Below are 17,418 nucleotides of genomic sequence, written 5' to 3' on the forward strand. Positions count from 1 at the left end.
TCTTTTCGTAGCAGAGCATTTGAAAATACACCTCCTTTTCCTTTTCTTTCACCCCGGACAGAATACTAATGCGAGCAGGAAGAGCCTCAATTGCATTGTCTTCCGTTTTTGGAACTACAGAAGCAGATTCTGACGCAGGTACAGCCTTGTTCGGTGATTTACTTGGCCTTTCTATGGCACTCCAGTATCCGCATTCCAATGTTTCAGGGACTTTTCTTAACTGTTTTCTGGTTGATGAGCACGTTGAAATTCTTGGATATCATACCCTAAAACAACGCCCATTGAGGACATCAAATTTGGTACAGACAGAGACAGAAAAGCACTATTCACCTACAGTAGGAACAAACACCAGTCTCAGAAACATACATGGTACACTCATTGCAGCAGTCAGCAACTGATTGCAAAAATGACCAACCGGATTCACAACAAAGCAGCGAGTGTTAAAAGATGGTGATGCAGTGACCATATTTTTTCAAGGACACGGGGATGTGACCGGCAGTATGTAGATGGGCTGACCCACAGTTAGCTCTGATGCCAATGGCTTTGATGGAGTAAGTATACTTCATTATTACTTATTAAACAAATAATTAGTTAGAGAGATAACACCTCAGGCCTATCAGGCATTCATGAAAAACTTCCAAAAAGACAAGAAGCCCAACTCTGCTCTATTGTGCTTATATACATGCATGCGTCTTGCAAACTTTTGATTTTGATAACTTGAACTGTCTATAGAATGCCCCGAGTCCAATAACTTGCAATGCAATGAAATCCAAGGTCATATACAATGAAAATAGACGATGCCACTTGAGCTGAATTTTAAATCACTCAGCTTTCTTCGAAGCCTTAGTGCGCAGTTTCATCAAGAAATAAACAAGTGCATAAGAGCTGATGGCAAAAAGCGCCACAATCGCGGCGTCGCGCCACCCATAATAATATGCCTTGAGATTGAGGGTATAAAGATAATCACTTCCCATCCGATATTGACACACTCGACAGTCTGAGGTGGCCTCCGGATTGGTCAAGTCCATCCGGGATCCCGGGCCTTCCATATAGGAGGAAAGATACTGGCCACAAGTGGATTCGTTAGGTGGGTTGAACGCTGCGAACTCATTGTCAGTACAGTGAACCTCCACATCCCAGACGTTAAAGACCAGCAAGCTCCCCATAAGGTACTTGAACGGGTTGATATAGTAGAGCCAGTACCGCCAGAACACGACGATTTCCGAGTATGGCACATAAACACCGCTAAACGAGGACAGAGTACCGATAACCAAGGGATTTACCAGAGACGCAAAAGTGGCATTGGGGGTGTAGGCCGCAATAAACTGCCCAATCCCAGTGTAGACAAACTCATACATCAACATCACGAAAAAGGTTGCCCCGGCTGTATTCGCATCGTTAGGGAAACCGACTGTATAATACCAACACACAAAGTACAACACAGCGCAAATGCAGAGGTAAGGCAACTCCGAGACGATCAAAGCCGTCACAAAGGCTACCCACGAGTACATTTTGGACTTCTTTTCACGGGCTTCATAAATGTCTCGGCGCTCTAGGAAAAGTGGCTGCAACTGGTTTATCACTCCCGGGGCCACGAAAATGAACTGGAAAATGGTAAACAGACGCAGTTCCAGCCCAGCGATGCTGTTTCCTATCATCCAAAATGTAAAGCCATTGAATAGGGCAGAACTGATATGCAAGAGAAATTTGCTGTTGATGTATTGTGTATTTCGATACAATGCAATGCACATTCGCGCAGTAACAATCTTTGTCTGTTCCCAAAGTGGCATGGCAAATTCACTCTCATGATCATCATGACTTCCCGGGGGTTTGGATGCTGCATTGTGGATGGTGTCGTCGAGCTCCTTTATCATGCGCTCATGTTCAGGAGATTCACGCCATACCTGGCTCCAGTCGCGGCCCTGGGAAAGATGACCTGATACCACATCAACCATGTGTTCAGCAGGGTTAGCGTTAGGAGGACATGAAGCATTGTACCGAGCGAAGTACTCTTTGACAGTTTGCCCATTGTCACCAATGTCCCCAAAATAAACTGTTTTTCCGCCCTTGGCCAGAAGCAATAGTGTATCAAATTCAGCAAACAGCTGTGCAGATGGCTGGTGAATGGTCACCAGCACAGCCTGTCCCACATTTGCCAGCTTCCGAAGGAAACGGACAGTGTTAAAGGCAGATTGACCATCTAGACCAGATGTTGGTTCATCTAGAAAGATCAAGATACTTGGTTTTGAGACAAGCTCCACCCCAATGGTGACCCGTTTTCGCTGTTCCACGCTCAATCCAGCGCCAACGCGGCCGATTAATGTGTCTTTAATGTCATGCAACTCTAACAGGTCAATGATGGTGTCAACATACTTCAGCTTCTCATCACGAGGGACATGGCGTGGTTGACGAAGCAGAGCAGAGAACGCTAGAGCTTCATGTACAGTTGCAAATGGTTCATGGACGTCTAACTGCTCACAATACCCAGTTGACCGCTGGAAGGAAACCGGCAATGGGCGCCCATCCACCATGATGCATCCCTGAATCGTGCCTTCGGTCTTTCGCTGAGCCAATACATCTAATAGAGTTGTCTTTCCAGCACCTGATGAGCCCATCAAGGCTCCAAGCATTCCAGGCTTCACCCAACCATGTACATTGTCTAGTAATACCTGGTCCCCAGAAGGTGTTTTGACCGTGTAACTCAGATTCTGCCAGGTGAACACTGAGGTATTCCGGATTAACTGCTTGTCGACTTCGTCGGATGCCTGAAAGTTACTGTCTGAGACCGACCGCCCATCTTTTTCTGGGACTTGGGATTCCTCATCTTGATGAGGCACTTGCCGGTCCCGCGACAGTCTCTCGCGCGGGATGAGTAGGCAACTGCCACTCTCAGATGGCGATTGCCACCGGGATGTTGCGATGATTGTAACAACGACGTATAATGCCCACCATGCCCAGAGAATGCCAAAATTACGCCAGACATGCGCATGGCTGTATGACAATGAACCCAAGTACTGATCGCCCGTTACAAAAGTGCTTCCCTGGACTGCACCCCCAACGCCAGAACAAGACTGGTGCTGGGAATCGCGATAGCCAGGCCCTGAGGGCACGAGATTGTTGCCCACGCATGGAATTATTTTCTGGTGAAACTCATTGGCGAGCAAGGATTCGAAAGCATATGATAAGGGATCGATCCAGTGGATCCAAGCGAGCCATGGATGCATCTGCGGCTGGTGAATCATGTAACCGATATATATGATAAGTGCCGAAATGAGGAATCCGGACACCTTGGATGCCCCGTCAAAAGTCTTAAAGACCGCGCCGATCGCCCGAAATAAAGCCGTCATACACTAGAGTAACGTTCATCAGCAATGAATTCTTGAGCTAAGCCACACAGGTAAGAACGTACAATGGTGGAAGAAAAGACAACCACCCAGTAGGTGAAGAATGCGGACGCTGACATGGTCAATCCCACCATGAAGTACAAAACCAGGGAGAATAAGGATATCTGCACGAGCAAGACAGGTATATCGGCAGCAATTTGGGCAATGCAGAATGCGGCAGGATGAAAGAAGGCAAAGCCTTTGTGTTTGATCAAAACGGGCCGGCCACTGAATGAAGCGGTAACTTCGGACATGGCCAGCAGGCTGTGATACAGAACAGAGAAAAACAGCGCACCAGATTTGATGAACAGACCACTTGAATCGTCCGCGGCGTTATAGAATAGAGACCCTACAAGCAAGGACTGTACCAGTGTGGAGATCTGTTTCATGATGACTGTTGCTTTGTCTCCCCAGAGAATCTGGTATTGCCGGATGATACAGGTCTTCACTTGGTGCAAGAAATGGGTGGTCAATGGGCTGTTCTGGGGTAGATGCTTATGCTTTTCATGGGCGATAGCGGCCTTGAAGTCTTCAGTGCGTTCGCGTGCAGAGGCTGTGTCCGGATAGTCATACTCTGCCATCATTTGCTCGTGGATAGGGGTCTTTTCGTATTCTATGCGGACCATATCCGCATTTCGGGGGAAACGCTGCTCATAGCCCGGTCGAATTTGTCGTTCAGTCGGTACTGTGATTCCAGAGAGGAAGTCCGCCACGTTTGAGCCTTCGTGACAGAGGAATCCCAAATTCTCCATTAAAGAGCGGGCTTGGGACGTGGGCCCGTAGTAAATTTGTTTTCCCTCATCCAGCACAAGCACCTTATCAAACAGATCATAAATTCCGTTGCCTGCTTGGTACAGTGTGACAATCATGGATAAACCCAGGATATCAGTCATGGCGCGAATTGCTTTCGTCCATTCTAGTGCGGTGCTGGCATCCAAGCCTCTGGTGCTGTTATCCCAGCAAAAGACAGAGCCTCGCGTGGCCAAGCATTCAATGATAGAGATCCGTTTCCGCTCCCCACCCGACACTCCGCGCACATATTCATTGCCTACCTTGGTATCGTAGGTATGAGAGATGCCCATTGATTCAAGGAGGAACTGCATCATATCCTGGCGATACTCCTCGGCTGACTCGATCCCATCCGGTAGATGGAAGGGTATCTTGAGTTGAGTGGCAAAATCCATTGTCTGGCCGACAGTCAGGGTGGGAAAGAATAGTTCCTCTTCCGTGTTCATGACAATCTGGCCTCTATACTGCGCGGCTTCGTCATGGGTTAACGAACCAAAGCGAACATCCCCGTTGATGGATTTATAGCCCCGTCGGTGATTGGAAAGCATTCGGAGGAGGGTGGTACAACCCGAGCCGGGTCGTCCTAGGACCAACAGCATTTCGCCCGGCTTGACACAGCCGTGGCTGTTTTGAAGGACTGATCGCATTGCTGGTTTGTCGCATGAGCCCTTCACGTGCTGATGGATGTTGAATTGTGATAAGGCATTCTCATTCACGGCAGCCTCCGCCGTACTGACAACCTCCACACACAAGTTTTTCCAGGTAACTCCGAGTTCTCGGCGTTTGAACCTGGAAGCAGCATCGCGGTCGCGCTGATGCTTAACATACGGCATCAGGCTCCAATTCTCTGCACGGCTAACAATATCATGGCCGGACGATGGCCGCTTCTCTAGCCTGCCGGCGAAGGAAGGGTCAGCCTCATCGTCAGACCCAGGAGGTTCTGACTGCGGGACTGAAGAAGACCACCGATTCTTCATGGTTGATAGTCCGAGGATCGACGACACGGAAGAGACTGAAGGTGAGGGAACGGCGACAGAGGGCGCCCACCCTCATAATAAAAGCTATACGTAAAAGTTTTTATGGCGTTGGCCAAATCCTGGGGTTTTAATCCAAGGCCAATTTCGGACAGGCGATGGCCCACTTGGACCCATAACGGATACACACGGTGGCACTTGTACAGGCAATTGTATGTACATAAATACTAATTAGCCACCAAAACCACCAACGAAGCATCATGATGGACGACGAGAGATAACTAACGTTCACTGTTAACCTCAAACAATACATTTTGAGTGGGCAAGTACGCTTGATTCGGCCACCTTGCTAACTACGGTGGCACACTCGACCTACATAAGTCATTACATGCGGCCGGAATTCTGCCGCCGCTCTCCGTGTCCGATGTCTTTCGGGGTCCGGTTATTCAGTCAGAGTCAGTCAGCCCGACGCGAGAGCCTAGGTGACACGTGCCATCCCGGATACTGATGAGGATATTGAAACGGGGAAGCTTCGGGGCAGCGGTGCTGATTCTCCGGATTACCTTACAAGGCCCATATGACAGCCGTGAGCCGTAGAGACAGTATCGCGCAGTAAGGAATGTACGTAGTATTGAGTCTGCTGTAGAGTGCTTACTCGAACTAACTAAGAGTGTTCCATCGCCGTACGATAAAACTTCTCCGGAGCTCACTAGATCGGTCCGATATTCATCCGAAATTCATCCGATATTCATCAGATATATCGGACCAAAAGGATAACATTAGTCCGATTAAACGAATCTCCGATATATAGGCCACGGTGTATGCACACATAGATAGGTAAGCACCCAAGCACTCGTGTGTCCATATGGACGAGAATATATCTACCCATTCGTTTCAATTAGGTCTCTATCATATAGGTCTCGTGCAGTCCGGATAATCGACTCCTCCGTCTTCCCCGACGACCTCCGAGTGATCTTATCAATATAGTGAAGCGGATAAACCAATGAAGCGGTTAAATTTCCGAGTCGGGGAAGTCGGGGAGTCGATTATCCGGAAATTTGAAGAGGTAGATATTCCTGCTCACTTAAAGTGCAAACAAAGGAAATGTGTAAAGTGGCAAAACAGTCTATGGTGATAGCGGTCAACTCCGTGACACGCATCTGCTTCAAACACTTGCATGCAATAAGCAATTGACATATAGAGCGCGCGCAGTGAATCTCCAGGAATTTATCAGCCAAAGATTGGATCTTGGAAGAAGTGTGCCAGATCACACTCTTGCTAATACAGTGGAGGCTGTCCTGGGGGCTGTTTGGCTTGATTCCAATAACAGTATACCCGAGGTGGAAAACGCCATGGATAAGCTAAGCATTTCCCAAGATGAAGAGGAGATCCTGTTTTCTCCGCCCCAAGGGTCTTGAGAAGCCCGAGTGACAGCTAAGGATTATGAATACAGAGCTGAGACTAGATGTCTTACTCCAAGAAATGACCCCTTCCAAAAATAGCTTTCTCCTTTTTTCGGATATCCGCTCTTTTTTCTCAGATAGATAGATAGACTTCAATATATTCGCTCGCTTCTATTGTCTCATTCTAGCCTTTTGGGCGTACCGCAATACGTTGCTCCACAGGCGCCAACAAAACAACTAACCAATACAACGAGCTACTACTACTACTATTACTACTACTACTACTACTACTACTATTACTACTATTGGTAATGGCTCATGCTGGGTGGAAGATCTTGAGTCCTTGTCCCCCAGTTGCTCTCCTTCTCACCCAACTCGAGCTCAAGCACACCACCCTCTATAAAAAAATCATGGAGGAGCCAGTTTTGGGACCAGGGCTTGCCGTCCCGCTTGGCGCTTTGGATGTAGATGGACTTGTAGTTGGGATCAAAGTTTTTATTGCGAATAGTGGCCACGTTGCCCGTGATGCTGTTGCGGAGGCTGACTTCCTTGAAGAAAGGAGCGCTGATGAGGTAGACGTCCTGGCCGGGAACGGGCCAGAGTCCCATCATCGTCAGAACAGCAAACGAGCCCATCGCTCCGCTGTCGTCGTTACCCGGGAGGCCGGCGAAGCTGGTATTGAATCGTGATGGGATGTAGTAGTGTGCGCGCTTGGTCGACAGAGCAGGTCGTCCGGTGTAATGATACTGGAAGACAGGTAGGAAGGCCTGTTCATCGCCGATATCGAGGATACTGGCCTCATGCAACAAATCAAGTCGGGAGGTAAAGTTTTCGGGACCGCCGAGATTGGAGATCAAGGACGCCATGTCCTGAGGAACGTAACTATTACTTGTTAGTACCACTCCTTTTGCACTGAGATCAGAAGGTGTGTGAGCCAGTTGAGCAGGCCGGGAGACCAAATTCTCGCGTCGACCTGCTCAACAGTGGTTCGGAGACGTACGTGGTGTATAGCCAGGAGCTCCCTTCATATGTAGGACCTCCGTTAGGGTCAAGATAACACGATTCATGACCTATGAGAGGAGAGCAAAAGATAGGATCGTGATGTGCCCAGGTCAAGTTCAGATAACGAGGCTCCAAAAATCCAACAAAGCCGGTGTCTGTGCCATTAATGGCAGAGCGCTGATCTTTCTTCAGCAAATTCTTCCAGTTGGAAGCACGTTCAATGTACTTCTTATGGTCCTTGGGATGCCCCATGCGCTTTGCCATTTCAGCAATACAGAAGTCATTGTAAGCGTACTCTACGGTCCTCGAGACACTACGGGTATGCGTGCCGGTCCCGTCTGGATCATAGTCATCTTCTGGGATAAAGCCGAGCTTCTTCCAGCTTCTGAGCCCACCACGGCCCTCGACATCCCAATTGGCCGGCTCGATTTCAGCGTCCTTTACAACCGCCTCGTACGCCATTTGCCAGTCGATATCGACGACCTTCTTCAAAAATGCGTCTGCAATCACTACGTCGGCGTTTGAGCCGCCTTGAGTGTATCCCTTGCAGAGCGACATGCGACAGTCGGGGAGAAATCCTTCATGGCGATATGTCTCGATTAAACTCCGAACCATGCGAGATTGTGATAGGGGGTCCATCAAGGTCAGCAACGGATGAATGCTGCGGTAAGAGTCCCATAGGCTACAAGATAAGTTATTAATGTTAGATTGGTCTCCTAGTAAGGGGCTTTTTGACGTCTCCGTGGCCGTATGCTTACCAGTAGAAGCTATCATAGTACGGTTCATCACTTGTCCAGAGCGGATTCTCTCCCGTATAGTCTTGTGGGCTGATCATGGTCCTGTACGCGCCACTCCAGAAGACCATTTGAAGCTCCTGGGAGACCCCATCGGCGTCGACGGAAATAACTTCCAGTTTTTGTCTCCATGCATCTTCCGCTGCAGAGACAGTGGCTTCGAAGTCAAAGTCGGGCTGCTCTGTCTCTGCATTGTGGCAGGCCTGGTCCACGCTCATGAAACTGATACCAACGCGCGCCATTATGGAGTCGTCATTGGGCGCGTGGAACCAGACAAATGTTCCAGCAGAATTACTGGACGCCGAGATAGTGCCTGATGGATCCATAGAGACACTTTTCAGATCCGTACCCGCACGATTCTGAGTCCAGACACCCGTATCACGGATCTCGGCGCCCTTGAAATCAACGCAGAAATGCGCATCGTAGCTGCCAATGCCGAAACTTGGGCTAAAGGTACCATTTCCGGTGAGCCGTCCGGTGGAAGGGTCGACCGAGGCAGAGGCGTTTGTTCGTGATTGAGGCAGATCCATCAGGTCAACCAGAATGACTGGACTGAGGGCGGAAGAGGAATTGTTGAATTTGAAGCGATACAAGGCAGAGTGATTGGTGGTAGTCATTTCCGCATGGACACCATTTGCAAGGTCAATACTGAAATAACCCGGTCTCGCCTTGGGGGACTTCTTTAGCCACTTAGTCGCGCGATCAGACTGCAGCCATTCGCATTTGTTCAGGTCTTCATCCGGGCAGTTTGGGTGAGGAAAGATTGGGAAGTTTCCCATGGACGGGGAACCGCCCGTACCGTCATCGTGGAGGTGGCTAAAGCCACCGATCCGGCTAGCATCAACAGAGAATCCGCCTTGGTTCTCCCCATTATAAACGTCTGAAACGGCCTTTGCCATTCCAAAAGGAAGTGTAGCTCCTGGAAATACGTGACCTAAGACATAGTCGCGTGAGCATGCATGGCCCTAGCATCATACCCTGAAGCTCTTGCAGAATCAACATACCTCCATCGGATGTCCCAATCAATGGATCAACATAATCCAAGACATCAAACCTGGAAGCAGAGAATTTCTCGCCATAGGCAAGAGCGAGAATAGAAGCCGAGACAGCCCCGAAGAGCTTTCTACCCCTTGAGAGAGAAGGCATGTTGATAATAGTTTGATGATATGAGGAACCAGTCAACCAACAACCATGAGAAGAAAGGAGGGGCAGGTGACAATTTATTCTTCACATTTTGACCCAGTAACAAGGTGGTTTAAGCAAGAAGGTAGTATCCTTGACATCCTTGGAATCCTTGGCTAGCATTATCCATCGCATATCGGCGGCATCAACCGCGGATGTGCGCTTTATTTTTCCATGATGGGGAATGTTGGTTTTTCGGTTAGCGTGCGGACTTTGTTGTCAGAGACAGACACCAGACCTGTTCAAATGGCCAGTAGACGAAAGCCAAACAGTACTTCTTTTTTTTTTTTTTGGTAGGAACCCTCCCCCGGCTCTTCCTCCACAAATATTGTTAATCATCGCCTGATGCGCGGTATTGAGTAGTTTTGTTTTGCGGGGTATATGCAGGTAACATGATCTCCAGCACAGAACGGAACATGTGGAAAAAGTCCGGATGGCTGCCAATACTTGACGCTGAGAGGTCTCCCATGCGATGCGTGAGGCTTTCGAGGTAGATTAGCATTTTGGCGGTTGCCTGGTCTTGGGAATGGCTGGAGACGTCGGGGGAGAAGCATAGGCGCGGGGTAATGGCAATGGTCATGATCAGTAGACACCATTCCCTGGTTGAGAAATTAAGGTATTGGTCAAGAGGTGCAGACAGGAAGTATTCCAAAAAAGCTTGTATCTCTGTAAAACAGGTTGTTGCGGATTCAATGGTATCAGTGTCTGGAGAAGCTGGGGTAGGCGGTAAAATACTACTGGGCGGGTTATTCAAGTCACTTCGGAGGAGGTCTTTCAAGGGCAAGAAGGCTATTTGAACTTTGATAAATAGCCTAAAGAGATGTAGTGGAACTGTTCAATTCGTCAGCAAATAAGTATAGCTGCATTGATTTGTCCTTGCATACTTTTAGCATCAGCGCTGGGCGAGATCGCAGAGTCCAAATCTTGAAGTTTCGAATTGAATAATTTCGTGGTTTCCAAGACTGTCTCGGATCTTCTGCCAAAGTTTTCTTGGGGAATATGACTCGGCTTATAGCGAGCTATTTGGTCAAGAAGCATCTGAAGTTTTGAATATTAAACGCCAGTCTCGTCTTGTAGATCAGATATTATGTTGGAGCTTAGAGCAGATTTGCAATAACTCTCTGCAGCATTGTCACTGGCACGCTGTAGTCCAATGGCGAGACTAAGACGCAAGTTAGATGTAATCACCACATAAAGATATCAAGAAGACATGGAGAGCTAGCATACATTGAAGATAAGTTATAGCAACCAAGACAAGCGTTCTGGGCGGCCATATCATGGGTTTTCTGGGAGAGCTTCAGGTCGGAAACCATGTTGATGCAAATCTGTAGGAATTGGAAAAGCTGGCTGTTCAACGGTCGTAAGTGAATTGGGCACCTGTTTCACGAGCGTGTGTCAATATAAAGCTATCAGCCACTTTTTCAATAGCAGGGGTCAATTACCATGCAACGTATACCAACAGACCCTGGACATAGTCCAGACTCTTCTCCCCGTTGACGATGATTCTCTCACTCAATACACGGCGGAATCTCTCATCTGTCCTTCGTTGTAAACTAGTCATTTGCGAAGAGCACACTGCCAAGATGGCTAACAATAAGAACGGATGATGCACTGCCATGCAGGCTCCTGAACGCGGATAGAAGGTTTAGCCGACGCATCACTAAATTAAGTATTCGGCGCTATCTTTCTACCCTAACCCTATCTAACTGTTGATCACATCCTCCGCATAATCAACATCCCTTTCGGGCCATGCCATTTCGGATAGACAATGCTCGAGCAGTGTATTCTTGCCACCCCAAGTGTCTCTTCCAAATGCAGCGACCATGTCGAATCCATTCAATAGTGTTCCGCTCGTCCAGATTTTGCCATCATGTACCCACCGTTTCTCTATCCAGTTCGTACCAGGAGCTACCTGCTGCATCAGAGGGATGAACCCTCGCGGCGCTGTCGCGGTTTTGCCTTCCAAGAGTCCAGCAGAGAGAACCGACTCAAACCCACCGCAGATACAGAGAAGTGCGACACAGTCTGCATGACATTTACGCAGGAATTCCTTTTCCGTTTCGTTGGCTTGGTAGCCTACTTTATGAACCCCGAGGACGACGATGTCTAGTGGCGGGCAAGTTGTGAATGAGTCCTGCGTTGTCATCAGCCTTCTTGTTTCCTGTGAACAACCAAACGGTTCGTCTATGAGAAATTTACCGTGGGAGACACATTGAGATTGCCAGTCAGATGGCCAGGACGTTCGCCGTTCTCCGTAATCCAGTGAAACTCAAAGTCCAAAGCTTGGGCCTTGAGGTCATCGGGAATGATGAAGGAAGGCATATCCTTGACAAGATCGCGGCTGATGCTAGAAAAAAAGCCCACAGGCGCGATATCGAGGTGTTCAGCTACCCTTTGTAATATTCAGTAACAGATGGTTATTCCAAGGCCCGGGGAGGAACATACTAGTTAAACAGAACAGCACCGACGTGAATCGCACGTTCAGGGTTGCGAAGGTTGACGGGGGAGGACATATTGTAAACTGAAGTAATTACTGCTGCTGTTGTTGTTGAATGAATCTTCTCTCAAGACTGATGGCACCAAGGCTCGACCAGCTTACGGTTTATATAGCATGCTCAAACGGATCCAGCTAGTGCGGCTAAAGCTACCTTCCGCTGTCGGTTCGCCTTGCCTTCCGCTCTGTAGAGAGTTGATACTTCTTGTCTACGATTCCTGGTGGCTCTTCTCATGCATATTGTTCTGCATTTACGTATTCTCTCTATCACAACATCATGGCACTCGCTGTTCCATTGCTGCGCTTTTATTAATCGTTATATTCCCTTTCACAATCCAGTAGTCATGTGATTTATAAGCCTTGAGGCCTCGCTCTGCATATCTTCAATGACTTACTGAATAGTGTGCCATTGTCAGTTCTAATAGTAGGGCCAATTGGCCAAATCAAATATTCTTACTCGGATGAGATGGGATTGCGACGAGATCGATTTTACACGGAGCCTATTGTAGAATGACCTGTACATAATAGTAGTCGTATGGCCGCTTTCATCGCCCACATCAACCAGCTCCACATGTGGTAGATCAAGAACTTCGTAGTAGTTTTGCTCAAGGCATGGACGTTTGACCCTGAACGGGTGAGGGGGCTCTTCTGGAGAAAGAAGGGCCCTCTTCTTTGGATCCGTGACTGCAGACACATTTTGTCAGAAATATCCTCAGATAACCAACAGTCAAGGATAGTGTCTTACCGCGTGTGGATTGCTTCGTGTGCCAAAAATCATAGACCGCCCGGTTGGCTTCCTTGCAGGAAAGATAATCTTTGTAGTTACCAAGCCAGAATCGGAATCCGCCTTCCTCACAAAGAGACTCCCAGAATGCTTCTCGCTCTTCGGGTGTATTTGAGAGCGTATTAAGATCATCCCATTCATAAGCAAACCCACCAAAACAGCGCTCTCGAAGATCATAAATCTGGGGGTATTTTCCCTTTCCATTTTTTTGCTCCTCTGGGCACAGAATCTTGCGACGCATAGAAAGTGCTAAGTTTGGAGTGCGGTTGAAAATACAGAGGTTTTGGGCATCAGCACCTATTTCCTGGACAACTTGCACACCAGATGCTCCCGTATCAATCACCCCAACTCTTTTTCCTGCTGTGTCGACACCTTCAGCCGGCCAGAAGGAAGAGTAGTGCCTTGGAACTTGTCCAAGCCTTTGAAGTTGGGAACATGGCGCTTGGAGGAAAACCAAGCGGCGACAATGTGATACGTTGCCTTAGCATGACGACCATCGGACGTGCTCACGTTCCATTTTCTATTAGCAGTGTTGTAAGTAGCTCCGGTAACTATTGTTTCGAAGGCAGTGACCTTGGAAAGGTTCAAGGTCTCACCGACATGGCGGAAATAGCGGTGAATTTCACTGTACTCAGGATAGTTTGTGGACCAAGTCTAGGTTTTGTAAACCTCCCGGATCGAGAATTCGTAGATCTGGACTTCAGTATCGGTACATGCGCCTCTGTTTATGAATCAGTATCGAGAGGGGCGCCGTTGGTGAATTGACTTACGGGTATGCATTGAAGTGCCAAGTGCCAGACACCTCCAAAGTCTGATCCAACATCGTACAGAACCGTCTTGTAGCCCTCCTTTCGCATTTGATACAACATGTAGAGACCGCCGAATCCGGCGCCAATAACGAGTACATCAACATCCAGATTGTCGGCATAAGGGCCCTCGGTGGAGCGCCTCGCAGCAAATTGACTCAAATCGGTTTTCAACCCCTTCTGGTCTGCTGCATAGTTGCTGTATGTCATGGTTTCTGTGGCCATTGTGCTCTGTGAATTGAGGAGAAAGTTCGAAATATTTGAGAGTGATTCAGGATTGTCACTTCTGATCTCGCTTGACAGTCCTCCTCATTTATAGGGTAGACATGCAATCCCGGTTACTTCGCGTCCGATTCTCTTTACCGAAGATAGAAAATTGCACTCACATCCCCGCGTTTCCCCAACACATGACACCCCGCATCCATGTCTTTAGAGTTCTGGATACTCCGGGGCTGATCAATACTTACGTGCCCAGGGGCGGTTAAAGACAACCGTATTCCACCCGCGGAGATAGTGCATTCCAGTCTTCATGTTATCTAAAACCATCCACAACTCCCCACATACAATGTAGTCAAAGTATGCTGCATATTTCAACCCTGTCAAAGAACCATTTTCCAAACATTCCTTACCAGAAAACATGCACTTTACCAGTGCCAACTGTCTGCAACCAGGGAGAACTAGGGATTACTTTCAATAAAACCCACAACTTGTTGGTTTTCACAACGGTCTGCAACCATACCAAAGTCTTGGAGCAGTCACCATCCATACTCAAAACCATGAGACAGTGTGAGTAAAATTATGCATAATGGTCTCTATACAGTAAGGCATCCCTCTTGTCTTGTGTTAATAGTATCATGCTACCAGCTGATACTATTGCCAATCTATCTCCCTCTCTTTTTGATAGCGTGCACAGCTATGAAAATGTATGTATTATGATACTCAGTGGGTATATGTAGTAGCAAGCTGGAAAAGTCTTTCTCAAACATCTCATTATACATAATTAATGCGCCAGGGACAGAGTACTATATATGAGGATGTTGCTCTTGGCACACCACTACATGATGACAAATCAATGAAAAATACAGGATCAGTGCACATTGATTGCAAATAGATAAGGTCCCACTCAATAGTGAAACTGTAGAAAGGCAGATGTAATACATAATCCTCACTGCTGCCATTGACAGATACTCATTCCAGATATCAAACCACCAGAAAATAATCAATGTGTGAATGACCACTATATTTGGCAATTGCAAGAACTTGACAATATCTTTGTCCACAAGACAAAAACATCCCAGTATTGTAGTAACAGGACACTGAGTTTCTGCCAGAGATTAGCCAAACACTTATGACACCTGTTGGGCGATCACATACACATCTAAAAACCTCACGCCTGTGTACATCTCAACCAACCTGTTATCAACCACAACTTGATCACAACCATCACGAGACTGGTAACCTTGCTTCAATTTAACCCAGAAACTCTCACAGTAAATCACCAAGCGTGTGTGATGCTGCATGTAGACATTCAAATGTTGGAGTACTTGATCCAGATGATTCTCAGTCCCAAAAGTGTGGACATGGGAGCCATGCACATCATCATCTGCCGTCCTTTCTTCATGATGTGACACAAATGAATTGATTAACTGTGGGCAGTTCTCTGTGAGCCATGCCAGGCATGCATACAGTTCTTCATTTTGCACATCTGCTGATCCTGCCAGAGCTAACTGCAATGTTTGGTGAACACAATCATGCTTAAACAAATATGCCATTAAGTGTTTGGGCGCAGCATGGTCTGCCCATTGCTTCCAGATCCTATGTTTATCAGTATCCAAATTCCAGTGATATCAGACTCATGATACCATACTTATGCTTACACTCCCCACACAAAACATTGCAAGACATGATGCTACCATATTCAGCGGCAAATTCTGCAAAATGAAGAGCCACATGAACATTTGGAAGCCTTGTGTATTTCCAGAGATCCTGTGAGTGAGAAGGCCAAGTCTTGTCTGCATCTATCACAGCATCAGCTTTGTTCAAATCTCACCGGCACCCATGCCATACCCATACCTTGTCTTGTTAAATCACACGGATGCATGCATGCAGCAGCAAGCACCAGTGCTTGGAACACACAGCAGCTCAGAAGCGCATTTTTCCTAACCTCACCCTCATCAGTTGTCCCAACAGAAGATAGTTTGCTTGTAGCCAACCCAAAGAGTGCAAAAGCATGGATGATAAGTTCCCATGTGGGCATTGGCGGCTCTGTCTGGAATTCCAACAGCATGATTGAAGCTGCATTCAGTGTCACAGGACAGAACCATGTTTCCATGGCATTGCAACATAATATCAAGGGTGTGAGTAAAATGGCCCTCCCATTTTCTGACAAAGACCAAGAGAAGCAGTGCTGTGGACTCTGAATACATGGCCACTTCACTGGAGGCACAAACGCCTGGAAGGCATCCAAATATGACTGTACAGCAGTTCTCCTGAGCATATCATGGCAAAGCATGTCCTGCAATTTCTCACCTAGCCCTTTCCATTCTGAATGTGGAATGTCATACACACATGCAAGTGTGAGGTCCAAAAAGGGCACCAGATTTTGCAGGGGCGACAGTGTCTCTTGAAGCCCAATACTCCAGAAATATGTGTTCTGATCCCCTCACCTGTCAATCCCCATTGCATGGGCTTGCTTGATACCAGTGTTGAAATGGTATCTGCCATTAGAAACCACATCATAGTACAAGTCCCTGCATGAACCTCTAGGGCAGTAGCATGACTGACAGCCAATCTCTGCTTGATGTGCCAGGGATCCACTGTTTGCAGCTTGCTGTGGCATATCTGCTGTAAGCACTAGCAAACTGATGTTAACCAATGTCATCTCACCACTGCATAACACCCACTTCCCAGTCCTCAGCTCACTAAATGCCTCTTCAAAGGATGAAACCACATCAGCCATTTGTGCACCATGGGGACCCAGCGTCAATGTAAAAGTATTGACCACCTTGCTCCACTCATGGTATGGCAAGCCTGCAAGTGTCATATAGAATGCCTTCAATGTCTGATACATGTTGCAATGAATGCCAAAGTCATCAATGAAAATCAAAATCGGTAGTGACCGCACTTGCTGGTTAACTGAGTGTTGGGCTTCCAGGTAATTCCATCCATACTCCATAACTTCAAGCTCTGCCCACAATGAGTGCAACTTAATAGTTGATCACAACTGCCAAGTCTTTGATGTCAGGACAAAGAGGACTCTTACCATGGGTGACACTGGTTGTAGCCCATGATCCAAGGCCATATCCACCCTGGCATGAACAGAATGGTCTTCAATCTCCAGGCAATTATCCTCAATAAGCACAAACTCACATCTGTTCATATCCAAATCAACAGGAAGACATGATGATAGTATCACTGGTTGTACTGTCAAGACTGTCTTTCCATAATGGATTGACCTCAATCACTTATCCACACCAACAAAGGTGACTCGACCATAATGGACATCATCAAATAGTGTACATGCCATAGAAGTGAATTCAATGAAGTCTCCAGGAAATATGATCTGGTTATACCTTGACAATGCGTACTCACCTGACACTGTGCAAACAGAAGAGCCCCATGCCCTTGAATGCCATAGCTCCTGTGGGTTATCCAAGTATTCCACCATCCCAAAATGAAGTGTGTTCATACGCTCTTGTGACTGCAAAATGGCGCTGAATAATTGATCCAAATCATACCAGAACTGTGGGGACTTGACCTGTTTCCTTCCTGTTGCACTCCTTTCAGTGGACTGGATATGTTTTGGCA

At 47.4% G+C, this 17,418-nt stretch overlaps 6 protein-coding genes across 6 annotated transcripts; all 6 read right to left on the reverse strand.

Annotated features, from left to right (window-relative positions):
• Positions 1-821: 821 nt before the first annotated feature.
• Positions 822-5,005, reverse strand: ASPGLDRAFT_66045 (uncharacterized protein; the record flags this gene model as incomplete). Its single annotated transcript, XM_022548975.1, has 2 exons — positions 822-3,350; positions 3,410-5,005. The coding sequence occupies 2 exons, from the start codon at positions 5,003-5,005 to the stop codon at positions 822-824; spliced, it is 4,125 nt and encodes a 1,374-aa protein (XP_022401995.1).
• Positions 5,006-6,851: 1,846 nt separating this feature from the next.
• ASPGLDRAFT_25127 (glycoside hydrolase family 92 protein) lies at positions 6,852-9,491 on the reverse strand (the record flags this gene model as incomplete). Its single annotated transcript, XM_022543446.1, has 4 exons — positions 6,852-7,431; positions 7,550-8,233; positions 8,310-9,279; positions 9,350-9,491. 4 exons carry the CDS (start codon positions 9,489-9,491, stop codon positions 6,852-6,854), a joined length of 2,376 nt encoding a protein of 791 aa, XP_022401996.1.
• A 367-nt stretch (positions 9,492-9,858) lies between these two features.
• On the reverse strand, positions 9,859-12,040 carry ASPGLDRAFT_25128 (uncharacterized protein; the record flags this gene model as incomplete). The annotated part of the gene is made up of 6 exons (XM_022543447.1): positions 9,859-10,339; positions 10,755-10,874; positions 10,970-11,063; positions 11,235-11,661; positions 11,727-11,914; positions 12,007-12,040. 6 exons carry the CDS (start codon positions 12,038-12,040, stop codon positions 9,859-9,861), a joined length of 1,344 nt encoding a protein of 447 aa, XP_022401997.1.
• Positions 12,041-12,533: 493 nt separating this feature from the next.
• On the reverse strand, positions 12,534-13,430 carry ASPGLDRAFT_57452 (uncharacterized protein; the record flags this gene model as incomplete). The annotated part of the gene is made up of 2 exons (XM_022548256.1): positions 12,767-13,430; positions 12,534-12,705 (listed from the first exon to the last, which is right to left on the reverse strand). Coding segments are annotated over exons 1-2 (450 nt in total), but the record flags the coding sequence as incomplete, so codon positions are not given.
• Positions 13,145-13,836, reverse strand: ASPGLDRAFT_34926 (uncharacterized protein; the record flags this gene model as incomplete). The annotated part of the gene is made up of 3 exons (XM_022544483.1): positions 13,145-13,430; positions 13,519-13,526; positions 13,576-13,836. The coding sequence occupies 3 exons, from the start codon at positions 13,834-13,836 to the stop codon at positions 13,145-13,147; spliced, it is 555 nt and encodes a 184-aa protein (XP_022401999.1).
• A 592-nt stretch (positions 13,837-14,428) lies between these two features.
• ASPGLDRAFT_1440278 (uncharacterized protein) lies at positions 14,429-15,780 on the reverse strand. Its single transcript, XM_022541806.1, has 4 exons — positions 15,685-15,780; positions 15,479-15,629; positions 14,986-15,426; positions 14,429-14,935 (listed from the first exon to the last, which is right to left on the reverse strand). The coding sequence occupies exons 1-4, from the start codon at positions 15,710-15,712 to the stop codon at positions 14,812-14,814; spliced, it is 744 nt and encodes a 247-aa protein (XP_022402000.1). The 5' UTR covers positions 15,713-15,780; the 3' UTR covers positions 14,429-14,811.
• Positions 15,781-17,418: the final 1,638 nt, after the last annotated feature.

Source organism: Aspergillus glaucus (genome assembly GCF_001890805.1).
Source record: "Aspergillus glaucus CBS 516.65 unplaced genomic scaffold ASPGLscaffold_8, whole genome shotgun sequence".
In the NCBI taxonomy this organism is placed as follows: domain Eukaryota; kingdom Fungi; phylum Ascomycota; class Eurotiomycetes; order Eurotiales; family Aspergillaceae; genus Aspergillus; species Aspergillus glaucus.